Genomic DNA, 17,195 nt, shown 5'->3' with positions numbered 1-17,195 from the left:
TTATGATGCTTTATCTGGAAACGTGAAAAGCTTGGTTGCATGACTGACGGGAAACTGTTCCCCCGTCACTGTCGTTTCTCGTCCTGGATGGTGCAATAAAGAGTGCAGCGGAGGGACAGCTCTTTGCAAAAAGCTTCATTTTTAATAGTAGAGTTCTTTGTCCCACCAACCTGTAGGGAGGGAGAATTAATCCAGTGAGATCATAGCAAAAGGTGGCGGTAACTTGCCTGACCCAAACTGTAATATCTTAGATCAAGATGGGTCGTCATGTCTGTCAGCAGCAGTAGAAAAGAGCAAGAGTCATAAGAACATAAGAGAAGCCAATGTTGGATCAGGCCAATGACCTACCTATCCAGTCGAATACTCTGTCACACAGTGGCCAAAAATACCAGGTGCCACCAGGAGGTCCAGCAGTGGGGCCAGGACACTAGAAGCCCTCCCACTGTTGCTCCCCCCAAGCACCAAGAATACAGAGCATCTCTTTCCCCAGCCTGAGAGCTCCTATCTATGCCTTGTGACTAATAGCCACTGATGGACTTCTGCTCCATATGCTTATGTAATTCCCTCTTGAAGTTGTCCACGCTTGTAACCACCACCAGTGTTCCCTCTAGGCTGAGTTAATGTGAGCTAGCTCACAGTTTTTCAGCCTCCGGCTCACACATTTTTTGTCTTAGCTCAGGAAGGGATGGCTCCAGAGCAAGCTAATTTATGCACTAGCCATATTGCTTGCTCACAACTTTAATGTCAGTAGCTCACAAAGTAGAACTTTTACTCACAAGACCCCACAGCTTAGCGGGAACATTGACCACCACCACCTCCTGTGGCAGTGAATTCCATGTGTTCATCATTCTTTGAGTCCAGTAGCACCTTAAAGACTAACGAAATTTGTGGCCGGGGATGAGCTTTCGTAAATAACTTGGTGAATAACAACTTCTTTCCCTGCAAGGCACTTGAGTACGATGCTTTTTCTGGAGACGTAGCTGAAGAAGTGAGTGGTGACTCACGCAAGCTCAACTCTGTCACAAATTTTGTTAGTCTTTAACGTGCTACTGGACTCTTGCTCTTTTTTACTGTTATTTCTTAGGGCAGTGTCTATTGGTAATATCTGATTTGGAGAAGCCAAAGGGAACAAGTCTCAATGGGGTACAAATAAATAAATTGGACTGAAGAAAGGATCGGATGTTCCCAGTGCTGTAAACACAGAAATAGTGCTGGGGGCGCAGTGTTCCCTCTAAGCTGAGATAGTGTGAGCTAGCTCACAGTTTTTTTAGCCTCCGGCTCACACATTTTTGTCTCGGGAATGATGGCTCCAGAGCAAACTAACTTATGCCAAATCGCTCGCTCACCACTTTAATGCCAGTAGCTCACAAGGTAGAATTTTTGCTCACAAGACACCACAGCTTAGAGGGAGCATGGGGGGGGGGAGAAGAAGTATCTTTTTGACTGGGAATGTTGGTGTGGGGAGAAGGGGGAGATGGCAGCCTTAGGGGGGCTTGCCTATGGTTACTTACTTCCCGGGTGCCTCCGTACTCCCAGCTTTCGGATCTCGTCATAGACAAAGATGAGGAGGCCGTAGGGAAGTGGCACGAGCCACCACTGGAATCTGGGTAGGATCAGGGAAAAGAAAGGTCAGTTTCCAGGGCGGTCCATTGAGCTTGACAGCAACCAGTGTGGATTGATCAAAGCTGGCCTGAGCATTCCCTACTAGCTCGTTCCAATCAGATCCTAGCCTTCCATCTTTAAGCTTGGGTTCCACCAGTCTAGCAGAAGCTTCAGCCTCTGCCCCGGACTCCTTCCGGTGTCCAGCCACTTCCAAAACTTCATCTGGAACAAGCAATGTCCAATGGACGACTTTTCTCCAGGCACAGGGTCCTTTGGGGGAACATTTGAAACAAAGATGGACTTCCTCTAGCTACGCTCATTAGCTTGGAGCTAGCCATAAACAAACAGCCATGGACTGAAACATTTTGTGATCAGTTATGCAGTGGCTCAAGTGGTTAAGACGCTGAACTGCAGGCTGTGGAAGGTTGGTAGTTCAGCAGTTCAAGACTCGAGTGTACCGCATGACGGAGTGAGCTCACGTCTCTAGTTCCAGCTCCTGCCAACTTAGCAGTTCGAAAGCAAGAAATTGCAAGTAGATAAATAGGTACCACTTCGGTGGGAGGGTAACAGCGTTCCGTGCGCCTTGGTGTTTATTCATGCCGGCCACATGACCACGGAAACGTCTTCGGACAGCGCTCGCTCTTCGGCTTTGAAATGGAGATGAGCACCGCAACCCTAGAGTCAGACTCGACTGGCTTTCGAGCAACGGAACCTTTACCTTTTTTATGTGACATTTACATGCCACTGGCAATGCTGGACGATGAATTTTGAGAGGGCACTCAAAACAGTTGGCTGAGTCACAAAAAGGATAAGCGCTCAGTTTGGGCAGAAGGATATGGAGACGAAGAGAAGAAGAGGAGATTGGATTTATACCCCACCCTTCACTCGGAGTCTCAGAGTGGCTTACAATCTCCTTCCGTTCGCCTCCCCAGAACAGACACCCTGTGAGGTGGGTGGGGCTGAGAGAGCTCTTTCAAGGACTGCTCTTGAGAGAACAGCCCTGAGAGAACTTGTGACTGACCCATGGTCACACCAGCAGCTGCATGTGGAGGAGTACCCGAAAACAACTGGAGCCCAGTAGCACCTCAAAGACTAAATTCATTGGAATTGACAGTCATTAAGGTGTCACTGGACTGCTGTTTTAATTTGCTGCTACAGACAAACAGAGTGACCCCTCCGGAGTTAACATTGTGAAGATAGAGTTCTAAATTAGCTGGGTTAGAAATGTCCTTATTAGCACGCTTTACTGCAAGCCCTTTCGAGTCACTCAACGGAAAAAAAAGGGTATGCATCTAAATAGGTTGTGATAAGTGCTTCTTGGTGGGCTGTTGTCTAGGGGGCAGCAGAACATTTAGTAGACGCTGCCACCCACAAGACGGTACTTTAGTGTAGGCTGGAAAGCATCCCGGCTTGGAACGACTGGATGCCGCTGTCCACGGTGCTGAACTAAAGGGAGCTTTTGTCTTTTCAGCTGCTGTATGCTTCCCTGTCCCGAAAGGTTAGTTACATACAAAGTTAGTTACATACAGTGGCTAAAAACTATACTTATAACTTAATTATCATCAAAAAATTAATGTATTTATTATAATCAGTTAGCTAAACACAGTTATGGGCCCTATTGCAGCCTCAATACAGGATAAATATGTACAACATACACAAGTGGTCCAGAAGATATAATCAAATCCGAGCCAATGTACCAAAAGTGTTTACCTGATCATAACACAAGGCAATACTCTAGGAGGACTCATCAGTGCTCTCAGGCCTTGGGTCAATTGATTGTAACTATTAAACTCCTTTTTTGGTCCTATGTTGATTAACTTCTTGTCTTCTTATTGTATCATTGAGCCATTTTGTACAAATATCGCTTGACCACTGAGGAAGGCCACTTTGGCTGAAACGTGTCTGGTCGCAATAAGTCCCACCTGTGAGTGTTGTACACTTTTAATCTTTATTGAGGCTACAACTGGGCCTATAACTTTTTAACTAACTGATGTGAATAAATATATGTATTCTTGATAATAATTGAGCTATATGCATGGTTCCTAGCCACTGGCCCTTTTGCTGGTCCTTGTTGTTCAGTCGCACAGTCGAGTCCGACTCCTCGCGACCCCATGGACCAGATCACGCCAGGCCTTCCTGTCTTCTGCTGTCCTCTGAAGTTTGCTCAACTTCATGTTCGTTGCATCCATGACACTGTCTAACCATCTCATCCTTTGCCGTCCCCGTCTTCTTTGACCTTCAGTCTTTCCCAGCATCAGGGTCTTCTCCAGTGAGTGCTTCCTTCTCATTTGATGGCCAAAGTATTTGAGCTTCAGTTTCAGTATCTGGCCTTCCAGGGAACAGTCAGAGTTGATTTCTTTTAGGATTGACTGATTTGATCTTCTCGCAGTCCAGGGGACTCTCAAGAGTCTTCTCCAGCACCATAGTTCAAAAGAATCTATTCTTCGGCGCTCGGCCTTCCTTATAGTCCAACTCTCGCAGCCATACATGACCTGGGAATACCATTGCTTTGACCATGCGTATGTAAACTAAGCTTTCGGGTACTTTATTTATTTGTTTGGGTTAAGTCCCTCCCCCTTATCTCTTTGTTTCCCGTTCAGGCTCGAACAGGGAATCAGACCCGACTCACACAGCAGAGTGAGGTGGTATAGAATGAGCTGTACTGTTGGTGGTATAGAATGAGCTGTACTGTATAGAATGAGCAGTGCTCTTGGGGAGGACACTCCCCTTTTTTCATATATATCCCCCATGTAAAAAAAAATTCCCAGATACATAATACAGAAGGGGCAGAAGTTCTAGGCATTTTAGAAAATTTAATTAATTTGTACCCCGCCTTTCTCCCCAACAGGGATCCAAGGCAGCTGACATCATTCTCCTCTCCTCCATTTTATTGTCACAATAACCCTGTGAGGTGGGTTAGACTGAGAGAATGTGACTGGCCCAAGGTCACACAGCAAGTGTCTGAGGCAGGAGTGGAAATTTGACCCTGGGTCTCCCAGATACTAGTCTGACACTTAACCACTACACTGCACTGGCTCTTTTATATGCTTTGCTGGTTTCTTGCAGGGAGTTCTTAACCTGGAGGGCCTTTCTCTTCAGTTGGGGCTGAGAGCAGCTTAGAACACTCATTCTTTCACAACAACCACCCTGCGAGGCAGGCTAGATTGAGAGTTTGTGACAGGCCCAAGGTCACCAAGTGACCTTCCACGGTAGAAGCGGGGGATTCAAGCCTGTATCTCAGGATCCTAGTCCAACACTCTATCCAATATCCTTTGCCATTCTGTCCTTCTCAACTTCTTGAAAGCTCAATGTACTTCGAGGAGACATTCTGAGTCATTTTAGAAGTATGAGGTCCATAGAGACTATGGGCTCTTCTAGACCTAGAAGTCTACAAAGTCACCCCATAGAGACTCTTTTAGAAACTGAATCCTTCCCGGTGAATGAGTCCTTACCGTATGGGCATGAAGTTGAATATGTTGGGCATCCCGGGGCAGTAGCAGAGGAAGCAGCCTAGGCAGAGCTGGAAGACGATGGCGATCACCAGAACTTTGTTTCTGCAAAGGGAAGGAGACGGGAGATGGAAGAGGAGAGTCCAGGCTTAGTGGATTCTATCCAGTAGGGGGCAGGCTTGAGAGTGAGGCTGCACAGACACAAGGGTAAAGGAGGGCTCCTATGTCTCTCTGCTTTTGGCCACCAAGGAAGTCCACCAGGTTGCTCAGCTGTAGATGTGAGCACAGTGAGCATGCACTGATGCAGAGCCACAGCCATAAATGGGGTGAAGGCTGGGTCCACGGGTTGTCTGACACTTAACCACTACACTGCACTGGCTCTTTTATATGCTTTGCTGGTTTCTTGCAGGGAGTTCTTAACCTGGAGGGCCTTTCTCTTCAGTTGGGGCTGAGAGCAGCTTAGAACACTCATTCTTTCACAACAACCACCCTGCGAGGCAGGCTAGATTGAGAGTTTGTGACAGGCCCAAGGTCACCAAGTGACCTTCCACGGTAGAAGCGGGGGATTCAAGCCTGTATCTCAGGATCCTAGTCCAACACTCTATCCAATATCCTTTGCCATTCTGTCCTTCTCAACTTCTTGAAAGCTCAATGTACTTCGAGGAGACATTCTGAGTCATTTTAGAAGTATGAGGTCCACAGAGACTATGGGCTCTTCTAGACCTAGAAGTCTACAAAGTCACCCCATAGAGACTCTTTTAGAAACTGAATCCTTCCCGATGAATGAGTCCTTACCGTATGGGCATGAAGTTGAATATGTTGGGCATCCCGGGGCAGTAGCAGAGGAAGCAGCCTAGGCAGAGCTGGAAGACGATGGCGATCACCAGAACTTTGTTTCTGCAAAGGGAAGGAGACGGGAGATGGAAGAGGAGAGTCCAGGCTTAGTGGATTCTATCCAGTAGGGGGCAGACTTGAGAGTGAGGCTGCACAGACACAAGGGTAAAGGAGGGCTCCTATGTCTCTCTGCTTTTGGCCACCAAGGAAGTCCACCAGGTTGCTCAGCTGCTCAGCTGTAGATGTGATACTGCAAGCATGCACTGATGCAGAACCACAGCCAGAAATGGGGTAAAGGCTAGGTCCACGGGTATGTTGGGGTGAGGAATCAGTGCAGAGCCACCGGGTGGGTCAGGACCCACACCTGGGACACGCCAGTTGGTTCACCTGCTGGAAATTCAGGTTAGGGCTGGACTAAAGAGGTTTCCCAGAGTTCCTCTGTTTCCTGTCTCTGGTACGACCCCAGAAGTGTGGCTGAGAGCAGCGAAACCAAGATGCATCTGTTTCTGGGGAACAGCATGAGAACTAACCATTTAAATTTAAAAGCAAAATCACATTGCTGGGCATGGGTTGGCAGTACACAAAAATCCAAAGCCAAGCCGCAGTTGGTAGTGGGAATCATCGGTGTGAATTTGCATTAAAGGAGGCAAGGTAGAAAGGTTCTCGTTGGGGCATGAAGAGTTGATATGCAGAGTTGATAGGGCACGGACTATGGGGCTCCCACCTACCGGAAGAACCCCTGCTGGAAGACGGAGAGACGCCGTGTCTTGCGGATGAGCACGTCAGCAATCTGACACATCTCAATGCTGATGAAGAAGACGGTGTAGCAGGTATATTCCTGGTAGAGGCGCTGCCCAAAGGTCTGAAAGAGAGCAGCGCAGCCAACTGTCACGTTCGAACACTCAACGTCATCCGCCCTCCCAATTCATCAGTCTAGGGTCAGTAGTACCCCCCCCAGGAACAGAGGGGGCATGCTTTCCATTCTGTACCCTTAATTTAGGGCATATAGAAGACGTGAAATAGACTGGCCAGTTTCCGGTGGATGGCTTAAAACTCACCGGTTGCTAGATTCCTGCAAACCATGCAAAATGTAAACAAACCTTCAAACTGGTGCTAAATAATCACCAGGCTGTGCCTTTCCTGAGCCAGGGGTCCCCAACATGGTGCCTGCAGTTGCCATGGTGCCTGCTGGGGGGTTTAGGAGGTAGGCGGGGCCAGGTAGGGCTTTTGCCCAGGAAGGCTTCTGATTGGCTGTTGGAGATTTGATTGGCAGTACAGATTATTTTTAAAAAATATTGCTTTGGCAGCAGCTGCCACCACAACACAAGGATCTGCACTGCGTGACTGAAGGTCAGCTGCTGACAGACACGCACTATGCAAAAACTGAGCCAAATATAGATGTCTAAAAATTATATAATACTGTAAGATATTGTATATTATCAATAAATTTGTACAATCCTAACGTATTATCAATACACACTCATTAAATTTTATAAACTTTAACCATAAACATTTCATTATTTTCCCACCACATGTAATATGTTTTCATTCAAAACAATACAGGATATATACTCGAAAACCAACATGAAAATAGTAAGTCCATAATATGTAAATATTCTTGAGCTTGCTTCCTTGATGAACCTTCCAATCATGATTCAACCGATACTCGGTTGAAACCTGTTTGAAGGAATCTTTCTCAAGAATCGCCCTTTTAAAACCCAAGTCTTCGAATTGCCCTGCTGGTAAATTTCCCCGACAAGAATTCTTTTTATATTGACTTAAGCCAGCAACATGACTGTAACGATTCCTTGTTTTGGTGTGTGTGTGTGTCTTTAAAAGTTTGGTTGCATGGCAGTGGTAAGTAGACTAGAGTGGTTGAGAGAAGCAAGCGTGGTATGATTGGTGGTTGACAGAGAGGGGGAGGGGTTTTGGAAGTGAAAATGAGTGGAGGAGTATGTAAGTCTAGAGTTTCAGTTACAGGTTGACAGTTGATAAGTTCGGAGTTCTGAGAGAGAAGCAGAGAGAAGCAGTTCTGTGTGGGGAATGAGTTAGACAAGCAGCTAGTTCTGTGTGTGAGGGAAGTGAGAAGCAGAAGGAAGGCTGAGAGAATAGGAAAAATTAAATGAAAGCTTAATTGAAGACAAGTTATAGGAAAGGCTGTATGTCCTGGAGAGAAACAGTGAACATATATGACCTTGAGTTAAAGCGTTACAAAGTTACCTGAAAGATCCCTGTCAGTAAGGGAGCAGATTGTGTGTGATACACTAAGCATTTGTTCATGATTTACTCCTTACTGGTTACATTGTTCTACCCTTTTATTTATGAATTACTTCAATAAATCCTCTTTTATTTAAGTATACCAGCTCTGAAAGAAATACTTCCTCAGGACCACATAGTTCCTCCTTGAACTCGGACTACCTAACTAGTAAGAGCAACAGTAAAGTATAAAGGTTTGGAAAGCCTTAAATTTCCTGGTGGCAGCCGGATATACCCAGTAGAACAAAATAAAGAACACTTTTAAAGTGAAACCAGTCCTCCCTAATAAGGAGGACGTCACAATGACATTTATAGTGGAATGCAAACTTCAGAAACTTCATGCAAAAACCTCATTCCAAAAAGGTTATGGACTTACCATTTTCGAGTTGGTTTTCGAGTATATATCCTGTACTGTTTTGAATGAAATGATATTACACATGGTGGAAAAAATAATGAAATGTTTATGGAGTTGGAGTTTATAAAATTTAACGAAAACTTACTGATAATACATTATGATTGTATGGATTTATTGATAATATACAATATCTTACAATAATGTATAATTTTTAGACATTTGTATTTGGTTCAGCTTTTGCACGGTGCGTCTCAGTCAGTGTTTTTGTCTACCACCGTGATGTGCTTGTATCTATTTGAAGTTAAGCTGCGGCAGCCATTTTGTGGCTGGCTCGGCCTCCTGTGGGAACCATTTTGTGGCTGGCTCCACCTCCTGCGGCAGCCATTTTGTGGCTGCGCTCACCACACTGTGTCAGTGTTCCAAATGTGCTCTCAGGCTCAGAAAGGTTGGGGATCCCTGTCCTAATCCAGTCCTGTCTTCAAGGATGCACCACCCGTATGTGTCCTCAGGACACAGGGACTGTGGATCAGATGTGGCTCTTGACTCACCCACTCTTGCCCGTAGCTATCCTGGAGATCCTGGAGATGGTCGTTCTCCCAGTCGGCCCGAAGGCCCACACACTTCAGTGGGTACCAGCCCTCCTGGGCCATGGCAGTGAGGTAGTCGGTGAACCCCGCAAATGACTGGATCGCTCCTGCGCGAGATGGAAACACGGGCAGATTTCGGTCAGGTATCGGCCCACCCTCCTTTGCCAACACAAGGGGTGAAGGGGCCAGTAGCTCAGCTGTGTCCTGCCACTGCTGATAGAAACTGTATTCTGCACGACTCTCGGAGAGCTAATACAGACAGGAGCCAATGTTCCCTCTATGCTGTGGAGTCTTGTGAGCAAACATTCTACTTTGTGAGCTACTGGCATTAAAGTTGTGAGCGAGCCATTTGGCTCCTGCATACATTAGTTTGCTCTGGAGCCCTCCTTCCTGAGCAAAGACAAAAATGTGTGAGCCAGAGGCTAAAAAACTGTGAGCTAGCTCACCCTAACTCAGCTTAGAGGGAACACTGGACAGGACACAGGTTTTTAATCAGTGACTGTATTTATTTCATCGGGGGGGGGCTAACGGCGGCTTCGGAGTGGTGTCATTTAGTTTGGGGGAATACGTCCCCTGGGGCTGCTTCACCTTAGCAGCATCTGTGCCTACTTCGAAGTAAAAAGGCCCTGGGAAGCCTTGTCAACAGAGCTACCAAAGCACATTTGTTTGGGCTTTGGACTTCAGAGTCAAGAGGTTTGATCTGGATCTCCTGACTCTGAGTAAACGTAGGCAGGTCACGAGAAGGGAGGGCAGGAAGGGTTGCCTCAGTGCTTAGTTCTCGTGGCCCTTTCTTACACGCCCAGGGAAATGCTGAACGCCACTTTGGGGGCAGGAAGCAATTGCTCTACAGGCCAGTTTGGCCAGTGATCCTGGAGGGTTCCCCCGCTCTTCTGGGCGTAGAGCAGGGGGTCACTGGGTGTGTGTGTGGGGAGGAGGTATTTGTGAATTTCCTGCATTTGTGCAGGAGGTTGGACTAGATGACCCCGGAGGTCCCTTCCAACTCGATGATTCTATGATCTGTTTTGACCATAGCGTTTGTGCATGCTGCCAAGTCAAAGGCAACTTATGGTGATCCTCCAGCAACCCTGCAGTTCCTTGGTGGGCTCCAGGAGTCATTTCCTGCAGGAGCTCACAGGAGCGGAGCTCCAGCAGTAAAGAGCCCAGGGGGCGGGAGTAGAAGCAAATATCAAAGTCCAAATTGAAGTGCAAGTCATCAAATTTTCTGAGCCATAAAAAGCCGACGCGTAATCCGGATGCCTGATGCCGCGTTTCGAATAATTCTTATTCAAGCATGGCTGTAATGGGACCCAGTCTCAAAAGCTGGCATATACTAATCCAGAATGGTCAGTCAGTGCGTTTATTTGCAGTCAGTGGTGTGTTCTTTGCTGTTCCTTGTATTGTACACTGGCTTCCCCCCTTTTTTAAGATGTCGAGAAAGGCAAACACCTTTCAAAACTTTTAACTGCAGACCCAACCCCTCCCTCCCACCTCCCTCCATGATTGGGCAAAAAGAAAGGGAAGGGAGGGGGAGATCCAGGCCCCCACGTGCAAGACTGACACATTTGGGAGCAGGGAATCCCCTAGTCCTTTATATTTACTGATTCCTTCTTATGCTCTCTCTGGCTTTTTAAAAGTTTGCCTGAACGGGAGGACACATCCTCTTTAGTCTTTGGAGAAGGAGGGAAAGAAAACAGAACGGGGAGGGGGCGTCCGCCTAAAGAGAAAGAGGCGGAAACGGGGGGAGGGGCAGTGGGCAGCACTTAAATACCCGCAGAAACAATTCTACTTTAGAAAGGATTAGTGATTCGAAAGCAGATGAGAATAAAGAATCGCTGCAAAGGGAGTTTGGGTAGCTGCGGGGCAACAGTGCGGGAAGCGGTTTGAATGCAGATTCCTGTAAAACAAATGCAGAAACAAGAGAAAGCCCCGAAACAAACTGGAAGTGAAGGCAGGAGGGAATGCAGAACGGAAGAATAGGATGCGCTCAGAAACCAAGGCAAAATATGGGTGCAGAAAGGGCCTTGGTTAAATCATGAGAGGGAGGACACTGAAGACCAAGGGGTGTTGGGTGGCTGCTAGTACCTGCTAGTAATTCCCAATTTATCAAGCTGCTCTCCTTTCTGCATATCTCCCCTCTGCTCTTTTGAGGGTCATGCCTTAGCAAGGTACACATCATTTGGCAAACCCTTTGTTCAATCTTGAGAACTTGTTCATTTAGCTGATGCCTGCCAACTATAAGCAAGGTACACATCATTTGGCAAACCCTTTGTTCAATCTTGAGAACTTGTTCATTTAGCTGATGCCTGCCAACTATAAGCAAGGTACACATCATTTGGCAAACCCTTTGGCTATGCCCGAAAGAATTTCAATAAGATCATTTGCATGGTTATTTTGCTTTCTTGCCCACTGCAATACTTCTTCACAGATGCTGGACTCCTCCACTGCCACTTCCAATTTTAGAAAGGCACATAGTTAAAAGGAAAATACTGCTTTGAGAGTTTTGAACTGAGATTTACTATTAGTGTCTCTGTGTGCCTTCTGTGTCTTCCCATGAACCCTGCCAATTTTGCAACAGTTTCTTGCAATCACTTCTCAAACAATCACTTCTCCAACAAAACCCACAGACAGAGCAATCTAGCCAGTATTGATCATTTAAAGGATGCATCCAACTGCGTGGAAAGGATGAACTGTAAGAGTGTCCCTGCACTGCAACAGAAGTCAGTCACTTTAATGACTCAACTATGGGGGACAGGTGCCTCATGTTAGAGAATGAACTTGATATTTTGCTTTATGGACTATATTTATTGCTACACACAATGGACTGTGCACCCACACACATAGGCTCAGAGAACTGTACACTAAGTCACCTGTTGTGATGCTACACACAGAAGGTGCCTGTACATGCCTTATAAGGTTTCAGCTACACAGTTACTAGCCTGGTGAAGAAGCACACATCTCCATTATTGTGAGCAGTAAGAAACAACAACTTGAGCAGAGACAGCCCCCATTGCAGAATTATTTGTGGTCACATACGACACATCACTGCTTTGTTCCTGCACTGGTATTTCCTGCCAAATGGACATTTGGTTCACAATGAGAATGGCCAGCTTCATCTACACTACAATGGAGCATCCTGACGCCAAGGATTTCACACCTGCACAGATGCCCTCCTTTGAGTAAGGTATTAGATTTCAATATTGGCCACTCCTTATAGGTAACCTCCCACTCCTATAGGCAACCGATAGGATTGTTTTTGGGACGGACTAACAGGTAGGTGGGCCAGGAGGTTGGCACGGCCACCACCCACCTCCTGGATCCCCCGATAAAAGGAGAGAACCAGTCACATGGTCTGTCTCTCTCCTACTTGATCAACTAGCTAGCATCCCCCGCAACAACCCCTGTCTGCTTTTTACTCCTCTTAAGTCCCACTTGCTATCCCCAAACCCTTGCCTCTACTTTGATCTCTTGATCTGCAGTCAAGAGATCCACACGTTCTGGCTGGTTCTGGTCATGTGTGAACTCCCTTTAGTTTACATTTCTTCCCATCCATTCTTCATTGGAACAACCAACGCTGTGAGACATAAGTATTGCCCATCATCACCCCCACCTGCTAATGCAACTGTGCTCGTAATTCTAAGGAACTTGATTGAATGTGTGAGTGCATCAGTATTGTTTGTATGAGATTTACTCTTTAAGTAAAAGACATCTATTTTAACAACAACAGCCTCGTTATCCTTCTCTGGTAACCCTTGGTGGGAACAGGACCTTGGTATAAACTGGCAAGAACCCATTTATAAATTGCCAATTGCTGTAAATAAAGCAATTTGGCTAACACTCAATGGTTAATGGAAACTGTTCTGTTTTCAGATCAGGCAAAAGCAGCCACAAACTGCAACTATCTGGCTATATAAAACCAGCCACTATTACTCAGGTGCAAAGCTGCTTGAGAATACAATGACAACAACCATGAAGGCGATCCAATCAGAATCTCTCCTCCCATAACATCCAGGGAGTCCAGCAAGGTAAATCCTAGTGAATCAGCTCCATGCCTAGCCCCAACTGGATATAAATACCTGCTAGTAAGTCCCCAATTATCAAACTGCTCTCCTTTCTGCATATCTCCCCTCTGCTCTTTTGAGGGTCATGCCTTATTTTCACAAACTTACAGGGCCAACAGCACCCACACAGTGCATGGAATGAATCTGAATTGATAAAGAAAAAAAAATGGGACTAGGAATAAGAACCCATTTGCCACTCACAATGTCTGTGCACAATTCGATGAAGAGGATGGTGATGCAGCCGAGGGGAAGAGGGACGCTGACTGTGATGTAAATCAGGTATGGGGTCAGCTCGGGGATGTTCTTGGTGAGGGTGTAGGCAATGGATTTTTTGAGGTTGTCAAAGATCAGGCGCCCTGGAGCAGAGGAAGACAGAGATGGTTTTAACCAACTGTTCCTTGTTGCTGAGACAATTTATGTCCTCCATCTTTTTTAATCGTCTCGCGAATCCCCCTTTGTGATTATGAGATTGCCCGCGGTTGATGGTCTTGCTGCAGGCCTATTCAACCTTTGGGGATTCCGCACTGAACTTAGGGCTTGGTCCATTCATTTCCTCAAGCATGTGGACAGGAAAACTCTGCTTGTTCTGAGGGGGGAACAGACTCCCATCCACTGATGTTTGAGATGGTCCATTATTGCAGGAAGAGCTTTAGCAAAGGAGCTCAATCTATGTTTTCCACTGAAGAGCTTAAATCATTATTAGCAATGCTTACAATCATAGCTGGATTGGTAATCGAAGGCTGCTTCCCCCACCCCCTTGGATCTCCCCGTAACAGACCTTGTTCAACGCCCGTGACAATGGAGGCGAAATTGTCATCCAGCAAGATCATGTCGGCAGCATTCTTGGCTGCATCGGATCCAGCAATGCCCATGGCCACGCCGATATCAGCCTTCTTCAGCGCAGGGGAGTCATTCACTCCGTCTCCCGTTACTGCCACAATTGCACCCTGCAAAGGAAGAGTACCAGGGGTCATTTCCTGCAGGAGCGCACAGGAGCGGAGCTCTGGCAGTAAAGAGCTCAGGGGGCGGGCACATGCAACAAGCCCCACCCCCTGCTCCCAGCAGCCCTCAGTCAGAGCAAGAAGCAGCCAGGTAAGCTGCAGAGATCCCCCCGGCCCCAAAGTCCAAAACAGACCAGTGACACTTTTAAGACCAAGGTTTATGCTGGTACAAGCTCTCCCTCCTCTGCGAGGACAGATCTGCACATTCCCACCCCCCCACAATAGCTAGGAATCCAAAACAGTCCAGTGGAGCCTGAGCAGTGGGTGTTGCCTTCTGACACACTTCCGGTGATGTCAGGGGGTGTGGCATATGCAAATAAGTTATGATAATGAGTTATGCTAATGAGCTCCTGCACCTCTTTTTCTATGAAATGACCCCTGGTCTCCATTTAAAATGATCGAGTAGTAGGCAGTGTGAAAGACCAGTCTCGGAGTCTTGGACAAGTGCTGCCAGTCAGAGCAGGCAATACTTTTTTTTGCTGTCAAGTTGCAGCTGATTTACAGCGACCTCGTAGGGTTTTCAAGGCACGAGACATTCATAGGTGGTTTTGCCATTGCCTGCCTCCATGTCATGACCCTGGTATTCCTTGGAGGTCTCCCATCCAAATACTAGCCAGGGCCGGCCCTGCTTAGCTTCCGAGATCTGATGAGATCGGGCTAGCCTGGGCTATATCCAGGTTAGGCCAATGCTAGTGCCAGGCTAATGGTCTGAGTCAACATACGGCAGCGTCTTGTGTTCGTGTGCGTCACCTCTTCCAAACTCTTTCTAGGGTCTGGTGGCCCTTACCAGCTTCTGGCAGCTTTCCACAATGATGAGCTTCTGTTGGGGAGAAGTGCGAGCAAAGACCATCTCCGGGTGCATCTTCAGGATCTCCACCAACTCTTCCGTCTCCATGTCTTTCAGCTGGCCCCCATTCACTACACAGGCCCGGGCATCCCTAGATGAGAGAGGCAAACACCTTTCTCGTAAATAGAGTCTCAGATACACAAGGGACAAGAACTTTGAAGTTTCTCCTACATCAGCTCTACTGCAATGAGAGGAGACAACACTGGTGCACCTCATTCGTTTCAGTGTGGTTTGCACAGGAAACGCTTCTCACTGATTGTAACTAGGGCCCCGGTCACACGAGAGGTTTTGGGCCGGTAGAGGGACGGAACGGGGACGCAGCAAACGTGCACGATCCCACAGCAACATCTGGGAATCGTGCTGCTTGCATCCCCGATCCGCCCCTTCCACCCAAAACCCCGCACCAAAACAGAACCACCTACCTTTGTGGTTCATCCGATAAGTGCGCCCCAAGCCCGGCCATGGGATCACCGGGGCGTTCTTGCGCCGGCGCATCCCCGGCCCCTGGCCGAACTGCGCATGTGTGAGCATGCGCAGTTCGCCAGCCTCCCCTTCCCACCGTAGCTTTCTCCCCGGCATCTGATCGTGCCGAGGAGAAAAGGTGCCGCGGCTCAGGGGATCCGTGGGATCCCGCCATGGCGTCTCAACTTTGGTGCGGCTTTTAGAAGCTGCGCTTTGAGCGAGTTTTCCCCTGCCGTGTGGCAGGGGCCTAGGGTGTGTAAATAAGAGCAGAAGAAGAGCCCGGCTGGATCAGACCAGAGGTCCATCTAGTCCAGCATCCTGTCTCAAACAGTGGCAAACCAGATCCTCTGGAGGGCCAACAATAGGGCATAGAGGCCGAGGCCTTTCTCAGATGTCGCCTCCTGGCTCTGGGATTCATAGGTTGAGTGCCTCTGATTGTGGAGGTTCCCCTCAGTCACCATGGCTAGTAGCCACTGATGGACTTACCCTCCTTGAGTCTGTCAAAACCCCACTTAAAAACCATCCCTACATCCCCTGGCAGTGAATTCCAAATTTTAATCACTCGTCGTGTGAAGAAGCGTTTCCATGCGTCCATCTCGAATCTGCTGCCCACCCGCTTCCTGGTTATGATCACATAGGTAACGATCACAGAGAAACGAGGTATTGGGGATCTGTGTTCGAAAGCGCAGATGTGAAATTGAGCTGGGAGGGGCTGATCTCGGGTGAGGCTGCAACGCTGAGAAAGCGGGGCTTTAACTCTTCCCCTCCACCCCATTTCCCAACAATTTTAGTGGCACTGGTTATCATTTACTATGAGTTTGGGTGGGGAGAGAAAGACCCAGAGGGAAACTTTGGGTGGAGTCCCACGATGGTTCTTAGCAGCTCAGGTGGGGGAAAGTGGGGCGTTAACTCTTGCTTTCCCCATGATTTAAATAGCCCCCTCCCAAAGCCACAGGTTCGAGATTGCCCACTGTCCTCTCCCTCCTTGCCAATCCAGTCCTCGCTCCCCCCATCTTGCATGAGACCCCTCCCCACCCAGGTCACATCCCTGTTTTTCCTCAGGGTACCAAACGATCCCTAAATCTCATGTAGGATGACAAGTGGCACGTTAACATGGCTGTGTGTGCAGACCCTCACCGCTTGTTGACCTGCTCCACGGGGATGCGCAAGCGGGTGGCGATGTCTTCAACAGTTTCGCTGCCTTCCGAGATGATGCCCACGCTGGCAGCGATGGCCTTGGCCGTGATGGGATGGTCCCCAGTTACCATGATCACCTGGGAGAGGAAGGGGGCAGGTGAGGTGGAAGAGTGAATTACAACCGGGATACATTATTTATAAAATACTGGTGACTGGCAGAACTCAATTTGGGGACCGGCTTTAATAGAGGAAATTTATATTCCAGTTAATATTAATCCTACCTACCTACCTACCTACCTACCTACTTACCTACTAGTCTTATCTCCCTAAAGGTAAAGGTTCCCTTGCTCGAAAGCCAGTCGAATCCGACTATAGGGTTGTGGTGCTCATCTCCATTTCAAAGCCGAAGAGCCAGCGCTGTCCGAAGACGTTTCCGGGGTCATGTGGCCGGCATGACTAAACACCAAGGCGCACGGAACGCTGTTACCTTCCCACCAAAGTGGTACCTATGTATCTACTTGCAATTTCTTGCTTTCGAACTGCTAGGTTGGCCTGCTGGGCTTTTTCAACAAAAAGAGCCCCGATCCTACCTACCTATCAGTCTTAT

At 47.7% G+C, this 17,195-nt stretch overlaps 1 protein-coding gene across 1 annotated transcript in view; it reads right to left on the bottom strand.

The window, feature by feature from the left end:
• Positions 1 to 141: 141 nt before the first annotated feature.
• The window catches only part of ATP4A (ATPase, H+/K+ exchanging, alpha polypeptide), a 45,828-nt gene continuing 28,774 nt past the window's right edge, over positions 142 to 17,195 (bottom strand). Inside the window, exons 15-23 of the mRNA XM_015418084.1 lie at positions 16,589 to 16,725; positions 14,930 to 15,080; positions 13,920 to 14,088; positions 13,336 to 13,497; positions 9,045 to 9,190; positions 6,614 to 6,747; positions 5,847 to 5,948; positions 1,512 to 1,603; positions 142 to 170 (exon numbers count right to left, since the gene is read on the bottom strand). Coding sequence (XP_015273570.1) covers positions 142 to 170; positions 1,512 to 1,603; positions 5,847 to 5,948; positions 6,614 to 6,747; positions 9,045 to 9,190; positions 13,336 to 13,497; positions 13,920 to 14,088; positions 14,930 to 15,080; positions 16,589 to 16,725 — 1,122 coding nt within the window. The remainder of the gene's footprint in view (positions 171 to 1,511; positions 1,604 to 5,846; positions 5,949 to 6,613; positions 6,748 to 9,044; positions 9,191 to 13,335; positions 13,498 to 13,919; positions 14,089 to 14,929; positions 15,081 to 16,588; positions 16,726 to 17,195) is intronic.

The sequence above is a fragment of the Gekko japonicus genome, unplaced genomic scaffold (genome assembly GCF_001447785.1).
Source record: "Gekko japonicus isolate JY-2015 unplaced genomic scaffold, Gekko_japonicus_V1.1 scaffold1411, whole genome shotgun sequence".
Classification (NCBI taxonomy): Eukaryota; Metazoa; Chordata; class Lepidosauria; order Squamata; family Gekkonidae; genus Gekko; species Gekko japonicus.
The sequence above is the reverse complement of the archived record's forward strand: the minus strand, read 5'-3'. Positions and strand labels throughout refer to the sequence as shown.